Below are 24,085 nucleotides of genomic sequence, written 5' to 3'. Positions count from 1 at the left end.
CGTTTTGTAAGTTAGGGCGTTCCTGGTCAGCTTGTCAATGACCCGTTCTGCTCTCTGTGGTTCTCCAATTTCTTTAGAGTGACCTTGAGGCCAACCGTTCTTTCCTTTCCAATGCTTCTAACGGGACCCATGCCTTCCGTGGCGTGGGCGTTTGTTCCCTGTCGGCGTCCGGTCTCAGCTCCCTGAACCTTCCCCACTGATAACGAGATAATGCATCAGCCACCAAATTTGCTTCTCCAGCGATGTCTCTCGCCCTTATGCATGCATTCATTTTTAGACATTCCAGTGTGATGGCTCTCATCAATTCCAATACTATAGGACATGGCGCGCTACCTTTATTTAACACATGCACTACTGCCTTATTATCCGACCATACTGCCAGCTCCTTGTTTTTTAGCTCTTCCCCCCATGCGCACAATGCTATCCAGATTGGAAAGAGTTCCAGCAGCGTTATGTTCCTTGTCCATTCTGCCTCCTGCCATGTTTTAGGACATTTTTCCGCGCACCATCTATTCCCTAGTATTGCGCCAAAATCAAAACCACCTGCAGCATCAGTGAACAACACCCTTCTTCCTTCATCGTTTATCGGTGAGCGCCAGATGACTGACCCATTGAAAGACCTCAGGAATTCTGCCCAAATTTCTCTGTCTCTCTTAATTCCTCCACCTATCCTCACCCTGTGGTGCCCCATCCTGTCCCCTCTTGTTCTCAGCTCAATGCTTCTTTGGAGCACTTTGCCTTGTGGTATGACCCGTCCCGCAAAGTTTTGTTTCCTTGCTAGTGCTTGCAGTTCTCTCACCGTAGCCTTGTTCCTCCCTTTTAGCTCTTTTATTGTTTTCAGCAGGTCTGCTATCTTATCTTCAGGGATCTGGCATACCCCCTGGCTTGAGTCAATTTCTATCCCTAGGAATTGGATAACCTGTGTTGGGCCCATTGTTTTTTCCCCCGCCAATGGAAAACCCCACTCACTTGTTATCTCTACAAACTTGTCCAGCGTTGCTTTGCATAGTTTTGATCCTTTGGACCCTACGAACAGAAAATCGTCCAGGTAATGCACGATCTTGGCCTCCCCTATTTCTTTTGCGACTGCCCATTGCAGGAATTAGCTTACCCTCTCGAAGTATGCACATGAGATTGCGCAGCCCATCGGCAGACATTTGTCTATGAAGTTCTCCCCCTCCCATTGCATGCACAACCACTTCTGTGATTTGCTGTTGACTGGCAACAGCCGGAAGGCTGACTTAATGTCCGCTTTTGCCATCCATGCCCCGTTTCCAGCTTTCCTGACTAATTCCACTGCTTCCTGGAAGTCAGAGTAGGTTACTGTTGCTTCGTCCTGTGGAATGCCGTCATTGACCGAAGCCCCAGGGGATATGATAAATGGTGGATCAGTCTGTATTCCCCCTCCTCCTTTTTTGCGACTAGCCCCAGTGGTGAGCATATGAAATTTTCAAATGGCAAAACTGAAAAAGGGCTCCCGATCCTATCTAGTTCCACCTCTTTCTGGATTTTTCTGGTCACTATCTCTTTGTTCTCCATGGCGGATTTTAGGTTTTTAGGGATATTCCGTGATCCTTGCCCTGTAAATGGGATGTTAAAGTCTTCTTGAAAACGCTGTCTGATCATTTTTGCAGCTTCCTGGTCTGGGAATGTCTGGAGCCACCCTTCCATCCTCTCAATTTTTACCGGTGTAGCCCCCTTCCCTCCCCAGTCCCTAGTTCCGCTTCTTGGTGCTTCTGTTGCTGGGTGCTGTCGCCCTTGTGCATTTGGAGCTGCTATGGTCACCCTTACAATTCTTGCACTTGTGGCTGAATTTGCACTTCCAGCCCCAACTGCATGGTACCCCTTTTTCAAATTTTCGACATTGCCTTGGCTCTGGCCGTGCTGTCCACGTGTTCCCACTGCCACCTCCCTGCGTAGTTGGTGGCAAGTTGTTCTGCCATCCTCTCTGCGAACCATATTGCCTGCTATGAAAGCTTTGATCCCTAGAACTATCATAGTTACTTTTGTATCTTCTGTTATTGTATCTATAATCAGATCTGTAATCATTCTGCCAATACTGCCGCTTCTGCTGCCCCCAGAGTTCCGCTCCCTGTTTTCCCATTTTTCCGTTAATACGTTAAATATGTAAAGGTTGAAATGTTCTTCATCCCATCCCATGTCTGGAAAACAGTCCATTTATTTTCTGAACTCGTGGTCATACTCCTGCCATGCATCCCCCCCGAATGCCTCAACACCCTCTGCTGATATGCCACCAAAGCTACCCCGTCCTCGGGGAATTTTTGCAATATGATTGTGGACATTATCTGTAAGGCTGCCATCCAGTTGTCAACACTTTTAACTATTGTACCCCTCCTTAGCAGCCATTTCTCATCTTCTTTTATGTCCTCTATAGAGACATCCATCCCCCTTTTCTGGCAGCCTAATAGAGAAAAGATATCAATAAACTCCTTTCTCCATATCTTTGCCTTTACCTTGTCATTTATGTAGCAAGCCATTGCCTTCATAGACCTGCCCTGCGCATCCTTACCTATTGTAGGTCTGCCGTATTTTGTCATGACTGGTGCCCCCTCCTTGTCTATTGTAACTGCTGTTGCTACCATTGCTGGTGCCACCACCTGAGGTGGGTTCCCTGCTACTGGTATCGATGTTGCCCCTATTGGTGCTACCGGTTGTGGATTGGTACCCTGCTGTACCCTTCTGGGATATGGTGTTATTGGTGCCACTGGTGGTGCCACCCCCTGCAGTGGGCTGCCTGTCACTGGTGCTACTGGTTGCGGATTGGTACTTTGTGGTACCTCTCCTGGATTTGGTACTGCTGGCGCCCCCTGTGGTGTTGGGACCGGGGTTTCTGTGGGTTCCGCCCCTGCCCCCACCCCTTTCTGCTTCTCCTTTCTCACCACCCCTTTCCACTTTACCCATGCCTTTAGGTGATGCCTCTCTTTATCCTCGCTGCTCCCTTCTTCTGATGAAGAGTATCCCTGCTCCTCCCTGGGTCCCCTATTGCCGCTGCCCCTGCTGCCATTGGTTCTGGGCGACTTACCCATACCCGTGACACATGTTTTTAACATTTTAACAATTTTTCTACCAACATCAATATTCACAGTACCATTGTTCTTCATGTTCTTCTTCTTCTTCCTGGGTGTCTCTGGCTCTTCTCTCCTCCTCTTCTGTACTTGCAGCACTTCATCTTCTCCTTCGCTGCTGCTGGGTTCCACAAACAACAAAGGTGACGTTGCCTTTGCCCTCTCCTCCTTTTGCATTACCTCCAGCACCCATTGTGCCCCATAGTCTTTCTCTGCCTTCTTTGCCCACTCACTGAACTCCTGGGCCCTTCTTGCCCTTTCTTCCGCCATCTTCCTTGTCTGAATGGCTTCCTTCTGCCGGTTTCCTTGGTCCTTCTTTCCTTGCTACTTCTCGTTTGTTTTATCCTTTCACTTGAATCTATGTGTCTATTCGGCTCGTGCCTTCTTTGTAGTAAATGATACTTCTAATGATGCTCCTACTTCCCCTCTTTTCGCCGTACCGGTGATGGATTCACCGGCCCCTTTAAGATTTGCCTCCCCCGGGCTTTTGCTAGAGCGTTGCCGCTCAATCGACAAAACAATTGTGCTTGTCCCTTTAATTTCTATCCCGGCCCTCCGGGTTTCGCCGCTCCTTCTTTGTCACGGTGTTTGCGCTATGCATAGCCTTGTCGATCTTCCTGGGTTTCGACTGTCCCGGCTACCGCTAGCATCCCGGGTGGATCCCGCGATGAAATTCCTGCCACTTCTGATCGCCCGGGCGCCTTTTACAGCCGCCTCTGCTCGGTCCTTCACGCCGCTCCCTGCTCCACCACACTCCTGCGGACCTTCCTGCGATGGCTGGTCCCTTCTCATGCGGCCCCCGCCTTGATGCACTTCACGGCAGCCAAACTCCCACGGCACAGCATCCAGCAGTCCTCGGCTCCGGCGCAGGTAGGTTAATCGCTGTCTTTCTCTCAGTCGTACGGCTAACGCAAGGTTGGCCGCTTTGCTGCAAGAAAGAGAGAAGGAAAAACAAACACCCGCAAGATTAAATGTTCTTTCTTTCCCCTTATCCAGGTCTTAGGAGCTTGCCCGAGAGAGGTGAGCGCCTTACCTGGTTTGTCATGCCTCTCCTTTCCTGGGGTTACTTATACCCCTGAACCCTTTTGTTCTGCCCTTGGGGGTCGGGCTTACCCCCGGCCCCGTGCTGTTACTTCTCGCACCTTTCCCAGGTGCCATTTTCTGCCCTTCCTGTTCCTTTTGTGCTGTGGGGTGCCATTTGGGCAAGCCGTTTCCCCCCCACCCCGCGCCAAAACTCCCAGGCCCTCTATCGTCCCGTATTTCATACGGTCCGGGGCCTGGGGCTGGGGCACACTACTCGAATCCGTGCTTATCAAACGCCTCGCGAGAAGAGGATGGAGCTGTTGAAATAAAAAAGCAAGTGAGCAAATGGGCCCGAGAATTCACAACCATGGATTTCACAATCATGTCAGGAGCGCGCACCAGATCTGTGTTTTTCATTCTCCGGTATTGTTTCTTCTGCTGAGTTTATTATGACAAAAAGACAAACGAAAAGTACCAGAAATGCAATTAAAATGCCGAACTGTGCGAAGTACTCACGCCTGACCTGCGAAATCGTGTTCTCCCGGGCAGTTTATTGTCATTTTTTCGAGGCACGCATAGCACAAGCTTGCGCTCTGAGCGCCTCCTGTCCGGCAGTGGGCAGGCGCCCAAGCCGCTTCCAGCCGGTGAAACCTTTTCATCACTTATTATCCGGGATCAGAGGCGCGCGCGGGGAGGTCCTCCAGCTGCAGTTAGGACTCTTCAGCCCAGGGGACGGAGCAAGGCGGCATCCTTCTGCCAGTCCAGCCAGAGGTGCCAGGCGGCATCCCTCTGCCCCCACCCCCGCCCCCCCCCCGGCCTCTGACAGGCCACCCAGAGTTACGAGACTGCATCCCTCTGCCAGGTCACCCAGAGGTAACAGACTGCATCCCTCTGCCAGTCCAGCCAGAGGTAACAGACTGCATCCCTCTGCCAGGTCACCCAGAGGTAACAGACTGCATCCCTCTGCCAGGTCACCCAGAGGTAACAGACTGCATCCCTCTGCCAGTCCAGCCAGAGGTAACAGACTGCATCCCTCTGCCAGGTCACCCAGAGGTAACAGACTGCATCCCTCTGCCAGGTCACCCAGAGGTAACAGACTGCATCCCTCTGCCAGTCCAGCCAGAGGTAACAGACTGCATCCCTCTGCCAGGTCACCCAGAGGTAACAGACTGCATCCCTCTGCCAGGTCACCCAGAGGTAACAGACTGCATCCCTCTGCCAGTCCAGCCAGAGGTGGAGTATCACCTGCAATCTACAAGGGGCCACAGCCAGGTGACAGACCCAACTTAAAAGTGGTACCAGGAACCTCAGCCAAGCTCTACCCCCAACAGTCCCGACAGAGGAGGCACCTGGTCCCCTGCATCTGATGCCCCCACAGCGGGGCAAAGGCGGAGAGCAGGGGGCTCTGCAGGTACGCCGGGGAGGGGGGCATGTGTTCGCGACGTATGCCTGTCTGTCTATTGTTCCTCGTGTCTGTCGCCACCCTGGGTAAAATGCACCTTTCTTCTGTAAGTGCAGTGCATTCTATAGCCCGACTGTCTCTAAACTCGTGTTCATTTATGTTTCCAGTTCCCTAAAAGTAACATTTCATGACAAGGTCACCCCCAGATACAGCGAAATATGTTTCATATTCATTTGTACTGCTTTGCATCGAAAAATACGAACAGCGCATAGCACGTCCTTGACATTTGCAAGAAAGCGAGTTTGGGGGGCGGGGGAGCGCAAATAAGGGCTCAAATAAATGCATTTTTGATGTTAGGAAAAAAACACCAGACCCGGCCTTAACTTTGACAAATGGCCCAGTGAAAAAAAATTGCCTTTCTGCAAATTAGGCTAAATGACAAGCACCTTTGTTTGCTTGTAAATGTTTAATAGGTGCACGTGGGGACAAGGGAATGCATTCACGGCTGGGAAAACGTGCAGCACGAGAGTTGACGCCAAGGTGCGCCCCTTTCTGCTCGGGTTGGCAGCGTCCAGTGTCCTTTTCCACTCCACCACCCACCCAAGTTTAAATGCCTGCCTTCCTTGAGCTTGTTTTTAACCCTCGCCGCCTGACCTCTCTCCCCTTGTGCTTTAATTTCAGAGGCTGAGTGGCGGCAGGTGACAGACTGGCAGCCCTCCGTATTGTGTCACCCGGGCGCCCCGCGAGACATCTTATATTGGATGCGGGAGATCGCCGAGGGGGGACACACTACACCGCCGTGTATGATTTTAAATATTGATCAGGGCTATCCATACCGCCGCCTCATTACGAGATGGCCTTCGCTAATGGAGAAACGGGCGGCTACCCCATGTACAACCTGTGCAGCGAGCTCCGGGGCTCCACTCTCCGCCTGGACGCCCTGCAGGGCCACCGGAGCTCGCTGACAGCGCTGGAGGTGTGCGGCGGCGGAGATGAGGGCAGCATGCGCTACTCCTCAGTGGCCCTGGCCACGGACGGCACTGTGAACAATGGGGCTGGGATCGCCAGCGGCCCCCGGGAAAGCACTAGCCCTAACCCGGTACTGCAGATGAGCAGCCCCCCTGCACTCACCGTCAGCGAGATCCGGAGGACCTACACCCCCAAGTGCTTCTACCGCCCCCACCTGACCAAGACTAGCATGCAGGGCGATGTCTACAACTTCCTGGAGAGGCCCAGCGGCTGGAAGTGCTTTATCTACCACTTCACAGTGTGAGTGCTTCTTTGCCGTTTTTGTTTATCCCAGCTTGGGTGGGCTTTAAAGGGCCGTGGCACGATGGAATCTACTTTTGTTGTTGCATGGAACTTTTAAGGAGCTTGAGCTGGAGTCTGAGATTAACCCAGGTCCCAACATTTTCTGTTGCTGTTCCTTCATGGTTAACAAGGGTGGACTGGGATCCGAAAGAGGCCCAAACCTTTTCCTACAAGAACATTTAGAAATAAAATGGGTTATCACACAATAGAGGCCCGTCATGCACAGGCCCACTGGCTAATCTCCAGAGTGCCCTACAGGCCAGTTCACCCCTGATGATTAATCGCTGTTGGATGATGTTTACTGTAGTTCACTGCTGGTTTACTTGTAGTCCCGTGCTGGTGGACTTCCTGGTGGCTGACACACTTGGATGCATGTGGCATTGTTGCATTGTCTGATTATGATGGCTGCTTCGTTGGTAGTGTTTAATCAGTGTTGGATCGATGGTGAATGGACTTTATTTGGTATTTTCTCGCCGCTGGATTGCATTGAACAGAGCTTCTTGGTCTCTGACAGCTCATGTTGGATGGAGTTTTCTTGGTAGTTCACTCGCTGATCACGCGGGATATAATTTCCTTGATTTTTACTCCAATTTGGATCATGTTGGCTGCAGATTCTCTGGTAATTTATTCACCGTCAGTTCATTTTCAGTGAAGCTTCCAGTGAAGCTTCCAGTGAAGTTCACCCACTCTTGGATGGCCCTTTCTTGGTGACTTCATTCATTTTTTGTCATTTGTTATAGGACCTTTCCCCATTATTATGGTCACAACACGCTTTTGGTTGAAAGAGACCAAGAATTTGGGAGGTGCTTTTATGAGTGTGTGCGTTTCAGCCATTAAAGAGTGAGCCCATGTCTTCCGCTAAATTGAGAAGGTGCGGTATGCGCCAAGAGAAAAATGGATTAGGTGTACAAACAACAATGTCGACATCCTGGGTTCCATTTACGTAGATGGAGCACGTTTCACAGGTGATCTAAGTGCTAGAGGAATGCAGAATACCATACACAATTGGGCTAAATGTGAGATATGGCTGGCTAACATAAATGGGCTAAAAGCAAGGTAAGGGTGCCTTACACAATAAGGCTAAATGCAAGATATGTCTACCTTAAACAAAAGGGCTGAAAGCAAGGTAAGGCTACCTTACACAATTAGGCTAAATGTGAGATATGGCCGCCTAAGACTAATGAGCCAAAAGCAAGGTAAGGCTACGTTACACAGTTAGGCTAAATGCAAGAAATGGCCACTTTAAGCAAATGGGCTATATTATGATAGGTAATAAGGATGATGAGGTTTTAATGGCGTACAGTAAGGGCTGTACTCCCTGTTCACACCACGTTTACCTTATCCTTTGCTGTAGGTAGTCTGTGTCAGGTGTCCCTGGTGAACATGGACAAACACAGAGTGGAGCTGCTCAATAGGGAGCTGCCTTTTGCCTCTGGCCCTTAGCAGAGGGCTGCCCGGGCATGGCTTCTTTGGGGAGGTCTGAGAAGAAGTACTCTTCTGGTCATGTGATCGTTATCACTGACCTATGGCCAACTAGTGGAGGTGGGCAGGGAGTGTGGGGAGAGAGGGAATGGGAAGGGCTGGGCTGGTGCAAGGATTGGGATGCAAAGGGAAATGGTAAAAAAAGTTTAAAAATCAGTCACAGGGCAGTGGTAACTGCAGTACTTACCCACAGGCTCCAGCTCCCAATGAGGTGTTCAGGGAAAAGGGCCAGCGGGAGATGCTACCAACAATGGTAGTTGCCTGGGCCTCCTGATGCACTTCTGGTCATGTGATCGTTATCATGGACCTATAGCTGACCAGTGGAGGTGGGCCAGCAGTGTGGATAGGGAGGGAATGGCAAAGGCTGGGCGGGATCAGGGATAGGGATGCAAAGTGAATGGAAAAAAGTTTGAAAATCAAGCACATACGATGGCTGGGTGGGTGCAGGGGTCGGGATTCTAAGGGAATGGAAAAACAATCAGATGCAGGCCTTGTGGGGCAGTGGTAACTGCAGCACTTACCCAGAGGGTACAGATCCCGACGACGTTTGTGTGTGGGGGGGTGAAGGCCAAAGAGTCTTCTTCTACTGGATGGGGTGGGCACTGAAAGTCAGGAGCTAGCAATTTCTATGTGCATAGATGATGCTCACAGTAATACTCTCCAATGAGTGAAGAGCCGCTTCGATTCCTCCTCTCACTTCCCAGTAGGACTAGGAATGAGGACCTAGAACCGCTTATCCTCTGTCCCTTTTCTCATGTAAAACTGATCCGATAGCCCCCTCACTTCCACCCCATTGCTACTCATCCTGGCTTTAAGCAACTCCCTTTGCATGATATACTTTACACAAGCCATCACATAGTGTTCCACAGTCTCCGGGCTTCATTTCCACCCTTTCAGTGCTGCATGACCTATTCTGAGATGATTCAGAATCAACTCCTCTCTTCTTGACAACTCCACACTCCCCCCATACTTCCTAACCTGAACCATCATCTGCACTGCATACAATTGTTGCCCATTACTGCAACCCATCGATTCTGCCACTCTTCCTTAATGCTGCCTCTCACCTCATCCACACTTAAGAGGACCCCTACTTCCACCACTTCCTCTTCGTGGCCTCATATGCCGCCCTGTCCACCAATTTATTACCCAATATCCTACAGTGACCAGGGATCCACGCCATCTCAATCGCCATCCCCCCACTGTGCATTTCTCCAATTGTTGCCTGATATGAAATACTATGTCCTTCCTATCACTGTTGCCATCCTTAATAGCTTGCAATGCACTCAGAGTCCACAAACACCATAACACTTGTCAACTGTTTCTCCATAGCCCTAATCACTGCCATATTTATCACCCTTAATTCCGCTGCACAGATGGAGGCATTATACGATAGCCTTGCTATCTTAAACTCCTCTTCCTCCTGAAAGTAGTAGGCCATACCCACTTTGATTCTTTCAGAGTCCCGGGATCCATCTGTATACACTTGGGCCCCTCCTCCCCCCGCCCCACATATTGCAACACTCATTTTTGAATCTCACCTCTGTTTCCACTCTTTTTAACCACAGCCTTTATTTATTCTTCTTTTTTTCAATAACGTGCCTAATACCGAACTTGAGTTCGGTTTCTAAGCATGGATCCGGGATTCGAAGCTCTGTTGCTCTGCATGGTCTTGCTTCCAAGACCAGCTCATTGCCCCTGTGCTAGCCTGCATCCAAATTCATACCGATTTTCGGGTCATGCAACGCCCATAAGGGCAACATCAGTTTGTCTACATTCTTTACCAACGAAGCACCTCTATTCCCAACCGTTTTACTATCCTATCAGCATGAAACCCATAAGTCCCCCTTCCCTCTTCCAACATCTACCTTCGTATTCATGCAGCCAATTTGCCACCAGGCACTTCTTAACAGGGTGCCATTCACTGAGCGAATTGCATCTCAGCCAAAACTTAGCACTCAGTTCCTCCCTTCTCAAGATGGTGGCAACATCCCTGCCAGCACCGGCAACGGCCTGACCGTGCCTGTCACAAACCTCAATGCCCTAGCATGAATTCTGTCCAACATACCAAGCTGAGTTTGACTGTAACTATTCTGCAGTTGAACGCCATACTCCACCACACTTCTGACCCTTCCTATATACAGCATTCTCATACTATTTTGGCTACCCCCTGACTCTTGACCCGACCCTGCCCTCAACAAATTTAGTCGCCCTTTACATTTCGCCACCGTCCCTTCCACTTGTAGCTTCCAATGCAGTCGCTCATCCAGAAACACTCCGAGATATCTAAATTCTGTCACTCGTGCCACCACATGTCCTCTAAATCTACGGTCCAGACATGCACCTGTTGTCTACCTGTAAAACAACATAAACATTGTTTTGGAGGTAGACATTGTGAATCCCCATTTCCTGCAACAGACGTCCATATCATCCAGGGTCTAATGTAACTTTCCTTGACTCATACCACTGTGCTTATTCTTCGCCCATATCACCCCATCATCTGCATAGAACCCAACCTTACATCTACCCTCCTTAACTCGGCCTATGAGACCATGTACTGCTATATTAAACAGGATGGGGCTAACACTGCCCTAGGCAGTGGTCGAAGTGGGCGGGAGCGGTCAGGAGCGGTGCTCCTGTACTTCTTTTGATGAAGTTTTACTGTTATTACACTTTTATTTTGAAAAGAAACCCTTCCGGTTTTGTTTTAAAATAAAAGTGTAGGAAGATGGTGAAACTTGCGTGTTCAGTGCACTGCACAGGACGTTTCCTTAAACAGCAGGCACATGTGTTTTGGGTTTTTTATTGTGGATGGGAGGGTGCGCAGCAATGGGGTCTGTGGGGAGCGGTGCAGGCCAGTAGGGAACATAGCTCCACTACTTCTTTTCGTACACTTCGACCACTGGCCCTAAGGTGTTCCATTCTCCATCAGGAACTACCGGGATAACGTATCCCTTACTTGCACACAAAATACAAAGTTCTCCAGAAAATTCGTAACCCAAGAAAATGATTTCCCTTTAACACCTTTTGCCCATAGCGCATAGAGCAGCCTCCTGTCCATGTCATACCATTAGCCTTTTCCATGCCTACAAAGAGTGCGCCCACCATTGGCCAGAGAGATGCTACCAACTATGGTGGTCGCCTGGGCCTCCTAGCGAAATTCTGGTCATGTGATCATTATCATGGACCTATAGCCAACAAATGGAGGTGGGTAAGGGGGCGTGGTGAGGAAGGAAATGGCAAGGGCTGGGTGGTTGCAGGGATCGAGATACAAAGGGAACGGAAAAACGTTTTAAAATCAGGCGGACGCAAGGGCTGGACGGGTGCAGGGATCGGGAGGATGCAAAGGGAAATGGAATTTTTTTTAAAAAAAAATCAGACACAGGCCTCGTGGGGCGCTCTGATCATGTAGGGCTGGCAGAGGCTTGTTTGTTTACTGCCTGTCTGATCATGTCCAGTCGAGTGCCCTCGGCAGTCTGCTCACTGCCAGATAACAAGAGGCAGATGTTTTCTGGTAGTGCTGACTTTTGGATCATGTTGGATGGAGCACCCTAGGTGTTTTAACTCGGTCTCTTGCTGTTAAATGGCCCGTCTTTTCTCATTTACACTTTGTTTGTTTGATCATGCAAGATTTCATTTCCTCCCTAGTTCACGTATTGTTTTAATGGGATTTCCTTGTTAGATGGAGCTTCCTTCAATCTTTACTTGCTGTCAGATCTCTGTAGTTTATTCACTGTCTGATTGTGTTGGGTGGAATTTCCTGTGCTTTTTTTGCTCACTGTTCCGTCATGTTTTCCATGGTTACCTTGGGATTTTACACATCTCTTACAAAGTGGTGTGGGCATATCCAAAGCAAAAGGATTTAAGAATATTCTAACACATGTAGAAATATTTAACAAACTTTACGGGTGCAGGCGGGTGAAGACGACCTCCTGGTACCAGGGCCAATGGTCGCCCAACTGCACATGCTTCAGATCTAAGCACAGACAACTTATTTCATGACATAAGACATTAAGTATCATTTTTTAAAACGGAATTTAAAAAGCAAATACTTAGAAAAATAAAAAAGGAAACTTCAATGGATCTTCTATATACATTAATTAGTCATGCAACAAACAGTATTCTAGCAGATTAATTTTTGAAAAACGTCTTAAGTAGTGCATAAAGCCTTGTCAAGTCACCAGCAATATGGCAATTCAAAACATGTTGTTTAAAAAATGAGGATATTTTATGTCATTATTTTCCTTTAAATAATGATGTAAAAAAATAATTGAAAAATTCTGGCATTCAACCAAATGGTCCTTCATAGGATACTCTTCAGGGTTCAGGCAGATGCTCGACTTCAGGAGAGGACTCTCAGCTCAAAAAAGTAAACGACAAACGTCACATTAGTTCTACAAAATGATGAAAACAGTTAAGGAGAATAACCAAAGAAAGACAGCTGGAAACATTGCCTTATAGTGACCAAAAAAGTGATGGGTGGAAGGTTTCAAATGAATCTGAACCACTGGCAATTGCTCTGGGCAACCTTCCACACCACCGTTTTTTAGCCCATCTGCGCCATTGCAAAAGGGGTCCAGCCATGTGCAAATCGGTCAGCTGCCACCACCAATGGTAGCAGCCCAGCCTGAACTGCTAGGCCAGGTCCCCTCTGCACAGAAAACCAAGCAACCCCAGACACTTTGTAACATCGACCATAGCAAAGAATCACAATAATACTAAAGTAAACCAACACATCACAATCAATACAATATATATACAAGACCGCGGGGTCTAAGGAGTTAGGAGCACATAATATGTAGACCACCTAGATGGGGAGGAAAACAGGCAGCGTAAGTAATCATTAGACCCAGTTCGACATCCAAATGCACCTAACTAGGAGGAAGTCCGAGCCCTACGAAGAGAGGAGCCTTATGCTCAAAAGTACCTGCACACGCTGGTGCCAATGGACAAAAGAGGGCCTCTTCCAGGAAATCAGGCAGTTCAGGAAGGTGAATGAAGCGATGTAGAACAAGTCCCCACTACTCAAGCAAGGCCTCCACTCGTGGGCAGAGGCAGGGTGAGAGTGCGGGATAGAGTGGCTATTTCGCAACAGAGGTAGAAAAGAAACGGGCTCCTGCGCGAGGGGCCACCGGTTGGGGTATGGACTACTCACCGGTCCCCGACGCAGGCAGACCCAGACTTCTCCAGTTCAGTTCACGTTGCTGGCAGGTTCAGCTGCGATGTTCAGGACATCTCGACACCGTGTTGATTCTGCGTAGCAGGATACAGCGTCAAGGGTGTCCCAAATGCAGCGGACATGCACAGGTTGTTACCACAGCAGGGCAACACGGCGACCGCGTTTAATCTGGTCCGGGCGCACTCGTCTCACTTCAGACCTGGGAATGCCAAGTGTACGAATTTGGTGTGAGGTTGCCGTGGACGCAGAGCAAGCAGTAGACCAAGTTTCGAGGGCTTCCCCGAAACGGCAGCGGTGACGGAGCAAAGCATCCCTCGTAAGCTGGTCAGCCCACTGGTTGGCCCAGGGACACATCCGAAGAGGCTTACTTGCAGGGTTTGATGAAGGTGCCAGGAATAGTTGATCCCACTATTCCAATGGATCGAAGCGCCTTCGCAGACCTTCTAGGACGATCAGATGCAGAGGGGTCTCGCAGGACGATAGCAGTTCAGGGTGCCAAACCTTCAGCGGGTCACCAGCGATTCCTCGACTCAGCTTCTTTTTGCAGGATACTTGGCTCCTTATCCCTTGTTCGGTGTGAACTCAGGCGATCGACCTGGTAGTGGTGTTTCCAGCCTCCTCTTATCCAAAGTTTCCTTCGCACCAAAACAGACAGGACCCTATGGGAGATCTGCTCACAAACACTCACATCATACGTGGACCTATCACGGACCACGGTGGTCCCAGGCATTCAGGACACTCCAGACTCTCTGGCACCCAGGATGTGTATTGGGAACAGACATCCCAGCCCACATCCTGGAGGCACACACAAGGCATGCAGAAGCCTGAGAAAGTGTTGTGTTTCGCGGGAAAGTGCATGATCAAATAAGGACTGCCCTGAGTCGGCTTGACCTGGGGGAAGGTGAAGGGGCAAGACGGTCAGCGGACAGGACAAAGAACCTCGTGGCATGGCCATTTTGGGAGCCAGGCCACCTATTCGTGCCAAATGAGGTAAGCGCGTATACATGGCAAAAAAGGGTTCAAAACACAAGAGAAACGATAGCTGCCACCAGCCCCGTCCGTGACACAGTTGCACAGTTCATAATAAGTCCAGCAAGAGTTTCTAGGGCCTTTGGAATGACTAGAGACCAAAGAGCGCGGTAATGTAAGTTATGGTGCACTCTTGTTTCATGTTGCACAAAAGCTGCTACATGAGGAAAGGAGTAAGGGAAACAAAGTCTCCCAGTACTGACTGTCTTAAGGGCATGTCAGTTTCCCCATAAGAATTGAGCGAAAGCCGAGAGGAGTGCGGCGGAAGGCTGTGCTTCTCTGGCAAAGTCTAGATCAGGGTGTAAAACAACAGCAAAAAGTTTGGGGGTTGCCACATGGCTGGAAAATTACATACAATTATGAAATCTTTCCTAACAGTCAGTAAACATATGAAGACTTTGCAATAGAAGACTTGTCTCTGCAAATGCACACCACTAACTAAAAAAAGCTTTACATGGTCTTAGGTGATTCTAAAAGTTGGCAACTATTACCAGCTGCAGTGGATTGTCTGTGTAAACGACAAAGAGGGGGAAAATATTCCAAACAAGACAGAAAGCAACATTATATCGAATAACATAAATAGCTGTATCACTAAGGATATTTTCCTGATTAAAAATACATGCTGGGGGCTCCTGACGATATCAAATCTCCCCAAACACAGTAGAACTTGTCAGTATTCCTCGAAGTTAAAAATCACGAATGCTAATCTGAAAATGTTGTAAAAAGGTCCTGCCATCAATATAAGTGTGCTGACTGGATGTTTTATCATATGCCACAGGGGCTACACACCTCAATTGATCAATACAGCCCAAGAGAATATAGTGTTTGGGTGAAGGCATGACTTACTCAAAACCAAGGAGAAGTCTTTAGAACCCCAGTAAGTCTTTGTTACCACATACTCCAAACCACAAACTAAAGGGATAGTCACCGGTAACTGGGAAATCTTTTTGTGAGATCTAGTACTTTTCAAATTATTTCCAAATCCACCAACGATGACCTACCGTAAAAGTAAATCCCCAAGAAATATGCTAGTGCCGGCAAACGCCAGTGATAAAAACAAAAATAGGAATAATTATTCACAACTTCAAAGGGCACGTTTGGCTGCCTTAATTGCCAACACTGTAACAATCTCATACAGGGTGATTTTATTCTGCACTTTGAAAGTAGTAGAACGATCTACTTGAGGAATTATGTCACACATGACACCAGCAATGTTGTTTACAGCATTCAAGGCCGATATGGCCTGCAGTACAGTGGTAACAACTAAGTTAGGATGGAAAGAGCACAGATCTAATGTTCTGGCCAAGAAATCACTAGTTATCAGGCTTTTCGTCTAAAAAAGCAGAATATTTCGAAGTTGCGATTGGTGATAATGGAAGTAGATAAATTAAACTAGGACTCTTTGGAACTTAACAGTTTTATTTAATACTAGCTGTTCCCGGCGTAACAAGCGCCATTTTAGCATATCTCCGAGGTCAACATCGGTCAGTAATTCATAGGGTCACTTTTGTCCCCCTTCTTAAATATCAGAATTACCACTGATCGCTTCCAGGAAGGGGGCGCAGGTCCCTGTGACTTTAATGGTCATTGAAAAGTCTAAATGCATCAGATGCACTGAGAGGTATGCACAGTATAAGAACAGTATGTAAGTTTCATTGATCACACAGGCCTCTATGATGTGTCTTTGTAGATAAGTAATTATCAACCTTGTTCCATTGCAGTGTCCCTGTGATGGCACAGTAGCATGATTAAAGCACCTACTTTCAGTGTTATCTTTTCGTGCAGGCATTTGTCCTACAGCATTTAGCTCTTTGGAGACTGAAACATTCATCTGGCAATTAACTGTTCATTGACACTGGAACCGCCATGCCCAGTGTGAAGAGAAGTGGGGCTGGAAAGAAGTAACTTCCGAATGTTTGCGATAGTGGGAGGTAAAGGTGACCGCGTTGAACCATGCTCATTCTGTTTGTTGAAATGGTAGCTGTTGTTGAAGTGAGTGTACTTTGCCATTTGGACAGCAGAGGCAACCTAACACTGATAAATTGCATCAGCTGAGTACGGAAACATACCTAAGCATTTTATAAATATAGATGTTACACTGACCTTTGTATTAACACTTTTTATATGTTAGAGATGTTTAGCATAATTACTATTTGTTGTTAGTGTGGCATTCATTTCTAATGCTTTCACACAGGGGTTGCTGTTACCAGATCATATCATGTTAACACTATGTTCAAGCTGAGAGAGAGGGGGGGTCGATCTCTTTTCTCTGCAGGTGCCTCCCTCTGGTATGGCCTCTGTGGACCACCTGAAGTTCCTGGAAGCTCTCTCTCTCTCTCTCTAACTGTAACTCTTACTGCCCCCTGCCTTCCATGCACTCACCCAGAGCCCCACTGCCCTGGCTGCACTTACTCAGAGCCATGGTACCCGGACTCCACTTCCCCCTGCAATTTCCCCTCTCCCTTTCCCCTTGCACTTTTTTGTCAAACATGCACAATCTGAATGACACAAGGCCTAGTAGGATCGTTGTCCTGACTTCCCTCTGTCCCCACTTTCCTTGTCTAGTGGCACCTCGAAACACTTGTGTACAGGCATTATAAATATCATATCATGTGTGGTTCTATTAGGTGTATATAATGAGTTCCTACATTTTCAATTTCCTGCTTGTCTTCTATTTGGCAGATACATAACACTATGTTGTTCAGAATGGGAGCCAGTTCTGACAGTGTTGGGAAATGTTTTGCGCCTGTGTTAGGCAAGATTGTATGTAGTACCCTGTGGGAAACTACACCAGCTTTTTCCTCTTGGCAATAGGTAACCCAATCTTTTGGTATAAGCATGTACTACACAAGTTGGTAGAGTGACTGAGCAGCCAAGCATATCTCAAGAGGGGTCAATGTGAGCGGTAGGGTTGCAACATAGAGTTTCACAGTGACAAGTATCCAAATAACACTTCCACTCAAGGTTTCTTGATTAAATATTCATTCATTCATTCATTAATTTAACAGTCAGTTTTAAAATAAGCCTACTTTAGAAGGGAGCAATTGGCAACAATAAAAATACACTTCAAAATACACTCCTTCAGTTCAATAGAGTAAGTAGATACCCTTTTGGGATGGCACCCAGATTATCCTACACCCTGAGGTGACTTCAATAACACACAGTGTGGACATTAATAAATATTACTTTTCACACAGAATTTGTAATGCTGGAGTTATGGCAAAAAGGAAAAGGTTAATGACGGAAACAATGGTTAACAAGTTTCTCAAACAGGTAAGCACTTTTGAACCCCCCAGTGCAATGTAGATTAACCCTTTCGTCAACTATACAAGTAAAGGATGTATGACTTTTTAGAGGGATAGTTAAAGCACAAAGTCAGAGGATAGAAGTCTCTTTCAGGGAGCCAGGACAGCCAATGTCAATTGAGCACACTCTAGGGTAGGTGAAGCACTTCTTGAAGGTAACTAAAAAGTCTTGCACAATGCTATAAGAGTTTATTGAAAAAGAAATCACTATTGGGCCACAAGCTGGGAGGCTTGTGATGGGCAAAGCTGCAAGCAACTCTGCAAAAGGCAGCAACTGCAAGTCTCAACTGAGAACAGGCAAGCTACACAGACAAGATTAGTTCTCTGTACCTTAGGTCTGAAGAAATGGTTCCAGATGGCTTCTGTTCCTGTTGTAGTATGGCAGATCCTGTAGTTTCTGGGCCTCAGTCATGGGGACAAGAAGGAGGACATCTGAGGACTCCTGCACTACGATTCAAAGGTCAGCGGCAGCCATGGGCAAAGTTCAGATCAGCAGCACTTCGCGGTTTCAGCTTCTTGCGAATAGCACCACCATGGTTCTTGGACACCTTGTGGACTTTCCTTGCTTCTGGGGTCCAGCACTCTGTTGAGATGGCTCTGGCTTGGTTAGCCCTGCTTTGAGGGCATCCAGAGGATCTTCCTGGAGCTCAGGTCCGGCTTAAAAACAATGCACAATAAAAACGATTCTAGTGTTCCAGTCCCTTGGCACTCCGCTCCGGCAGCAGCAATGGAAGTACAGCCAGCAGAGAGGGGATTTCCAGTTGAGTTCATCTTGGGATCAATTGGACCCACCAACCCAAGGGGAAAAGTCGTCCTTTGCAGGGCTTCTCTAGTCGAGGCGAATTCTGAGCTTCAGCACTGCAGCAGGGCTTCACTGGGCAAACCAACGGTCCAGGAGCTGCACCAAGCTCCTCTTCCAAGTTATTCTTCAGATTTCTTCGTCCAGTGGTCGACTCTGCCTTTCTTGAAAAAGACCTCCTTGCCTTTTATGCAAGTCTCTCCCATTCATTCGCAGCCTAGCTGTCAGTCCCACAGCATGGTGGCTGTCCTGCCAGCCAGCCAATCACCTTTGAGTGCATTCCTGTAACCAAGGAGACTAAGCACAGGGAGTTTCGGGCACCTCCCTCGCTTCCTGCCCTGCCAGGCACACTGGAGCCAGAGGCGGCTTCACCAATGAATCCCGCCACAGACAAAATGAACAAAGGGACCAAACCTGGTTTGTCGCGCAGAGTAAATCTCAAGAAGGACCTTTTGCAACAAGAAATGGTGAAAAAAGACCAGGGCCATTTTGACAAAATGGACACCCATGGGTGCTATAATGTAGCTGCAAATGCAGCCCATGGTACAATGGTAGGAAAAAAGGAAAACACTGCCACCAGCCATTAATTGTAGAAAGGGTAACATAAAAATGTTACATGAGAAAGTAGACAAAGAATACTAAGTAGCCCCCAAGCACTCTTTGTAAGATAGTGTGTGCTGGGTCTACAAAGTTACACAAGGTAAGTAAAGTCAATTTCACTTTACTGCTCTTGGAAACAGTAGTTTGTTGAAGAGAAGGTATTGAAACCTTTGGGAAATCCAAAGGACTTCCCTGTGCCACTGCACTGAAGGTGCTATGTGTCACAATGTAAAAAGATGATGCCTATGGAGTTTGTCTGACTCCAAAACCACAAGAAGCACAGTGTTCAAATCAAAGACAAATACATGAGAGAGTGGGGAAAAGGTCCCACTCTCTCCAGGATAAAAATCAAAAGTCCTAAAGTCCAGCAAAAGAGCTGGGGTCTCTAAGGTAGAAGGGAATTAGCACATTTCTGAGAATTCTCCCTAATAGCCTGCATTCTGGGATATAATGTATTGCCTTTGTATCTCTGTACTACTATAGGGTGCGACACTATTCGTTAATGTGTCTAATTAAATGTACACATTGTATTTTTATTTACAAGCTTAATGAGCCCAGAGATTTTGAATGTGAGCAGTCTCCGACAATTATGCTGGTTGTTATGTACAAAAGACCCTATATGGTTGAATTTCCACCCTCCATGCCTGTTAGGGTGGCTACGTTAATATTCATGGAAAGCTTGTGTGAGGATCTGTCCCTCATTTTCTTATTTAAAACCCTTTGAAGCTCCTTTCTAGGAATATTATATCGATAGGATTTAAATAGTAAATTTTCCCAGTGTTTTGCATTAGCACTCCATTACGGGTAAAATGTCTATGGAGGCTGACATTCTGTTTAAACATATTCTGCAATCTTCTTCCAAGAGCATGATAGGTGATAATTAGGATTACAAATATGTTGCTTGACCTTCAAGCACACTATGTTTGGCTGTGTGCAATAAGGTTTGGATTGCGACGTCTGTACCCAGCAGTGGTGAGTTATATAACTGACCTTTCACTTGACTGATGTGCTGCTTTTAGAATTTGTTAGATACATTTTGATACAGTAGTTCTGACATTGTTACAGCCTGAAAATTGCATTCACTATTTTGTTACTTCGAAATTTGTAAAAAAATGGAGGTACATTTAGTGTGTTAAATTTACTTTTTTAGTTTTGTATAAGTTCACACATCGATTTGTGAGCTTTTAGTTTCAGGTATGTAGGCACATTTTAGTGTGGTTGGTGAGTTTTTTCTTGCAGAGCACCTGGCATTCACTTCAATCCTTAATCTCCTAAACATGTGCAGGGGGTCAACCATTTATGGTTGTCTCTGGCATTTGTATTTCTTTTTATCACAATATAGTCATATTGGATGGAGTATCACTGGTCTTGACTTTATTGTGGGATTATTCTTTTTATTTGATTTTTTGGATTTGTAGAGCGCACTACAGCCCACAGGCATCAAGGCGCTATTACAGGAGCATAAGAGGGCTTAATTCAGGGTTACAAGGAATGAGCCCCAACATCAAATAAACTTAGTACAGGTTACTTGGTTACATATACAGAGATACATACAGGTAGATAATAGGGTAACATTATGTTGGACAGATCGTGTCAAGCACACGGGCTGACCAGTGCCACTGCGGCCGAAGTGCCACTGATGTTATGCTCGGGCAGGCTCATAGGGCCTACAAAACACATCTTTCAAAACACTCTCTCCCGTCTCGAAGCCCTGCACAATGCCGTGCACATGAGCGCTGTCAGCATCTGTGTACTACGGCATCCATCCACCCCATTCCGCAGACCTGACCCTCCTCTGTACATACTTTTTTGTTATAGGGGAGAGTGGCCCCAGCCACATGTTGGTACCGGCATCCGCTCACAGCAAATGTGGTCGCCACCTCTGACTTAACAACTACCTCCTTTCTTTCCTCTCAGCTCCACTCCAACTAACACAGGCATTGCCTCAGGCATATGTGGCTGCCTAATCTCGTTCTGTTGTAAGGCTGAGACAGTGATCCTTCTCCCCCGCAGAACGTTTGTTAAGCTCCACAAGAGTGAGTGTGGTCGAAGGGCAAGCCTTTTCCAGAAACCCAGAGAGTATGTGTGGTTGAACTGTGCTTTCTGTTTCCTGCCTGTTACATGTCGCATAGGCTCATTCCTTATTCAGCCTTGTAGAACCCTTTCCTTACTGTTGCTTCTGCTTCCTGTTCTCTGTTTCCTTCTGCTCCCTGTATGCCAGCTGTGACTCAGGGTTGGCCTGCATTCTTCTCAGTTCACTACAAGATCCTGAGGCTGACCAAGATCTCCTCTAGAGGTTTCACCAACTGGAACAGTCTCTGCAGGTCTAAACTCTGCAGAGGGTAGGGTGCCTGTATGGGGAATATATCCTGTAGCTCAGATGTTAAAAGTTCCCTTCCTCCAGCACTCGTCTGCCTCCCTACTGATACCCCTGGACACAATGTCCCTGAGACCAACATGACGTCCAGCCCTAGAAGGATCTAGTAGGTCGTTCTGGCACATGGGGAGACTATGCCTCCAGTTTGGTGAGGCGCGGTGATGCCCAGGGGCTTGCTTTGCACTATCATTGTTCCCCCAACGGGTCAGTCGGTTGATCACATTAGTCACAGTCACTGTATGATCACATTATGTGTCGTTTCCTTAATGCTTATTTGCTGTTGATGAGTTTAAATGGGGCTTTCTTTTTAGTTAATTCACTGTTGAATGTATCTCACTTGGTGCTTGAATCACTGGTTTATCATTTTTGATAGTTTTGTTTGATAATTGTACACTGTTTGATAATCTCAAACTGGGCTTACTTGGTGTTTACTCAGCATCTGGTTGTAATGGAAAGATTATTGCTGGGTGTTTTCTCACTGAATGATTATTATGAATAGCGTTTCCTTAACATATGATCATATTGGAGAGAGAGAATATTGGTAGAATTGTACTCATTGTCAATTTTTAAAACACTTTTCTTACTTTTCCTGTAATCCTATCTGCTAACGTTTGTCATTCGTTTTCATCACAATCTGTTGATAAGGGAGAGTAACAGTTAATTTGTGATGCCATTGAATACGATTAATGGGCTTTGTGGCGAATCCAGGGAATGTGTCCCTTCTCCCCAAGGGGAAGCCACCCCTTTGGGAATAGGGAGGTGAGCCTGCTACGTTTGACGTGTCCTAGGGCAAAGAGCCAGCCAGATCACTAGAGATGACACCCCCTAGACGACAAGGAATCTCCAAGCAGGGTTTTTACTCATCTTCCCCCACAAACAGAATCCTATTTGTTTTTTGATCATATGGGTGTTGAATAGGGCAATTACGTACATAGCCCTTTAAGCATTGCTGATGTCGTTTCTGACCCTTTATTGTTGCCATCCCTGCATGAAGCGCAGAGCAAATGGGTTGCCCCATCTCGTTGCAGAGTGAAACACAAAGATCCTGTGATCTGACCCAGGAAGGAGGGGGGGAGGAGAGAGAGAGAGAGAGAGACCTGCAGAGTAACGCAGAGGAGAGACCCGCCTCCCCTTGAGTAGAGCCTGTAAGCAGCACCACTGGTCTACCTGGCAACCCTCTGCATCACAGGCCTCTTGCACCACTGCACTGGAGCTGTATCTGCAAACCTACAGCTACCCTACTTTCACTTATCTAACTCTACTTGCACTTAACCCCCTTGCGCTGCCACTTGTTGGCCACACTACTTGTTTGTCTTCTCCTTGTCTCGCACTTCTCCTCATCCCCCTCCCTTGGCGCTTTTCCTCCTTCCTTCTCCACCGGAGCTTGTGCGTTCTCAATGTTACTTAGCCTAGTAAGATTGTTGTCTTTCCTCCCTTGTCCCCCCCCTTGCCTTGCTGTGCCTCGAAGCACTTGTGTATAGGTTCACTATAAATAAAATATCATATATCATATCATACCACGCAGAAGGCATGGAGAGTGGATGAGCGAGAAAGCCAGCAGAACGCTGCTCACTGCACCAACGACTGGAGCCAGAGGAGCTCAGGCCCGCTGAACGGAGAAGAGACGCTGCCAGCCCAGAAATGGTCGACTGCCGACTGGCGCCTACCGGAGCACAGACCGGAATGCTGTTGTGCGCCGACGTGAGAAACCAATGCAAGGAAACCGACGAGAAGGACCAGAGGGAAACAGGAGTTGAGGTTCTGCAGTAGGCAGGAAAACCGCCTCCCTGGAAGAAGGTCGCCACAGAGCACAAGGTATGTGGCGGGACCTGGGAACAGGAAGGAGGGCAGTAAAGGCCGACTATAACCCAGGATGGGACAAGATACAAGATAACCCATATAGGGGTGCAAAACCCGATAGTCCAAGATGAGGTGACGTACAAGACAACCCTAGAATAGGTGAGAAACCCAGAATCGCAACAAGGGGCAAGATATCAGCTGCCCCAAGAAGGGGTGAGAAATCAGTCAACTCAAGGAAGGGTGATCATATGGAGAGCCCAAGAAGGGGCAAGTCGCAAGGTACCCCAAGATGGGGGAAAAAAGCAAGCAAGCTCAAAGCAAGGGGAAAGAGAGGAAACCTCAAGGCGGGCTAAGAAATATGAGACCCCACGGTGGAGTGTAAGTGGTCCAACACTGAGGAGCGGTGCAAGAAGCAGGACCTTGTGGCAATGTCCGGAGAACAATCCTCCCAAGCAGGGAGAAGAAAGACAAACCCCAAAATGGGATGAGAGACACCATAGTTCAGGACTATGTATTTACAGGTTGACCCACAGGAACAGAGGCTATTACCCAAGGCAGATAGAAAGGCTACAAATACACTTTACAAACCTGAAGCAGCCTGGAAGAAGGTATAGAGACATTTGGATGTGGGCCAGGATTAAGCACCACCATGAAAAGAGGAAGATGAATGTGACACTCTTAACTGTGTATTCAGG

General features: G+C 47.5%; 1 protein-coding gene across 1 annotated transcript in view; it reads left to right on the top strand.

The window, feature by feature from the left end:
* Positions 1-5,185: 5,185 nt before the first annotated feature.
* Positions 5,186-24,085, top strand: part of LOC138514489 (platelet binding protein GspB-like) — a 1,350,980-nt gene continuing 1,332,080 nt past the window's right edge. The window contains exons 1-2 of the mRNA XM_069629971.1: positions 5,186-5,520; positions 6,193-6,780. Of these exons, the coding sequence (XP_069486072.1) occupies positions 6,365-6,780 (416 nt within the window). The 5' untranslated portion in view covers positions 5,186-5,520; positions 6,193-6,364. The remainder of the gene's footprint in view (positions 5,521-6,192; positions 6,781-24,085) is intronic.

Source organism: Ambystoma mexicanum, chromosome 12, assembly GCF_040938575.1.
Source record: "Ambystoma mexicanum isolate Mex_15411 chromosome 12, UKY_AmexF1_1, whole genome shotgun sequence".
Lineage (NCBI taxonomy): Eukaryota > Metazoa > Chordata > Amphibia > Caudata > Ambystomatidae > Ambystoma > Ambystoma mexicanum.
This window is presented reverse-complemented; position numbering and strand designations above follow the sequence as displayed.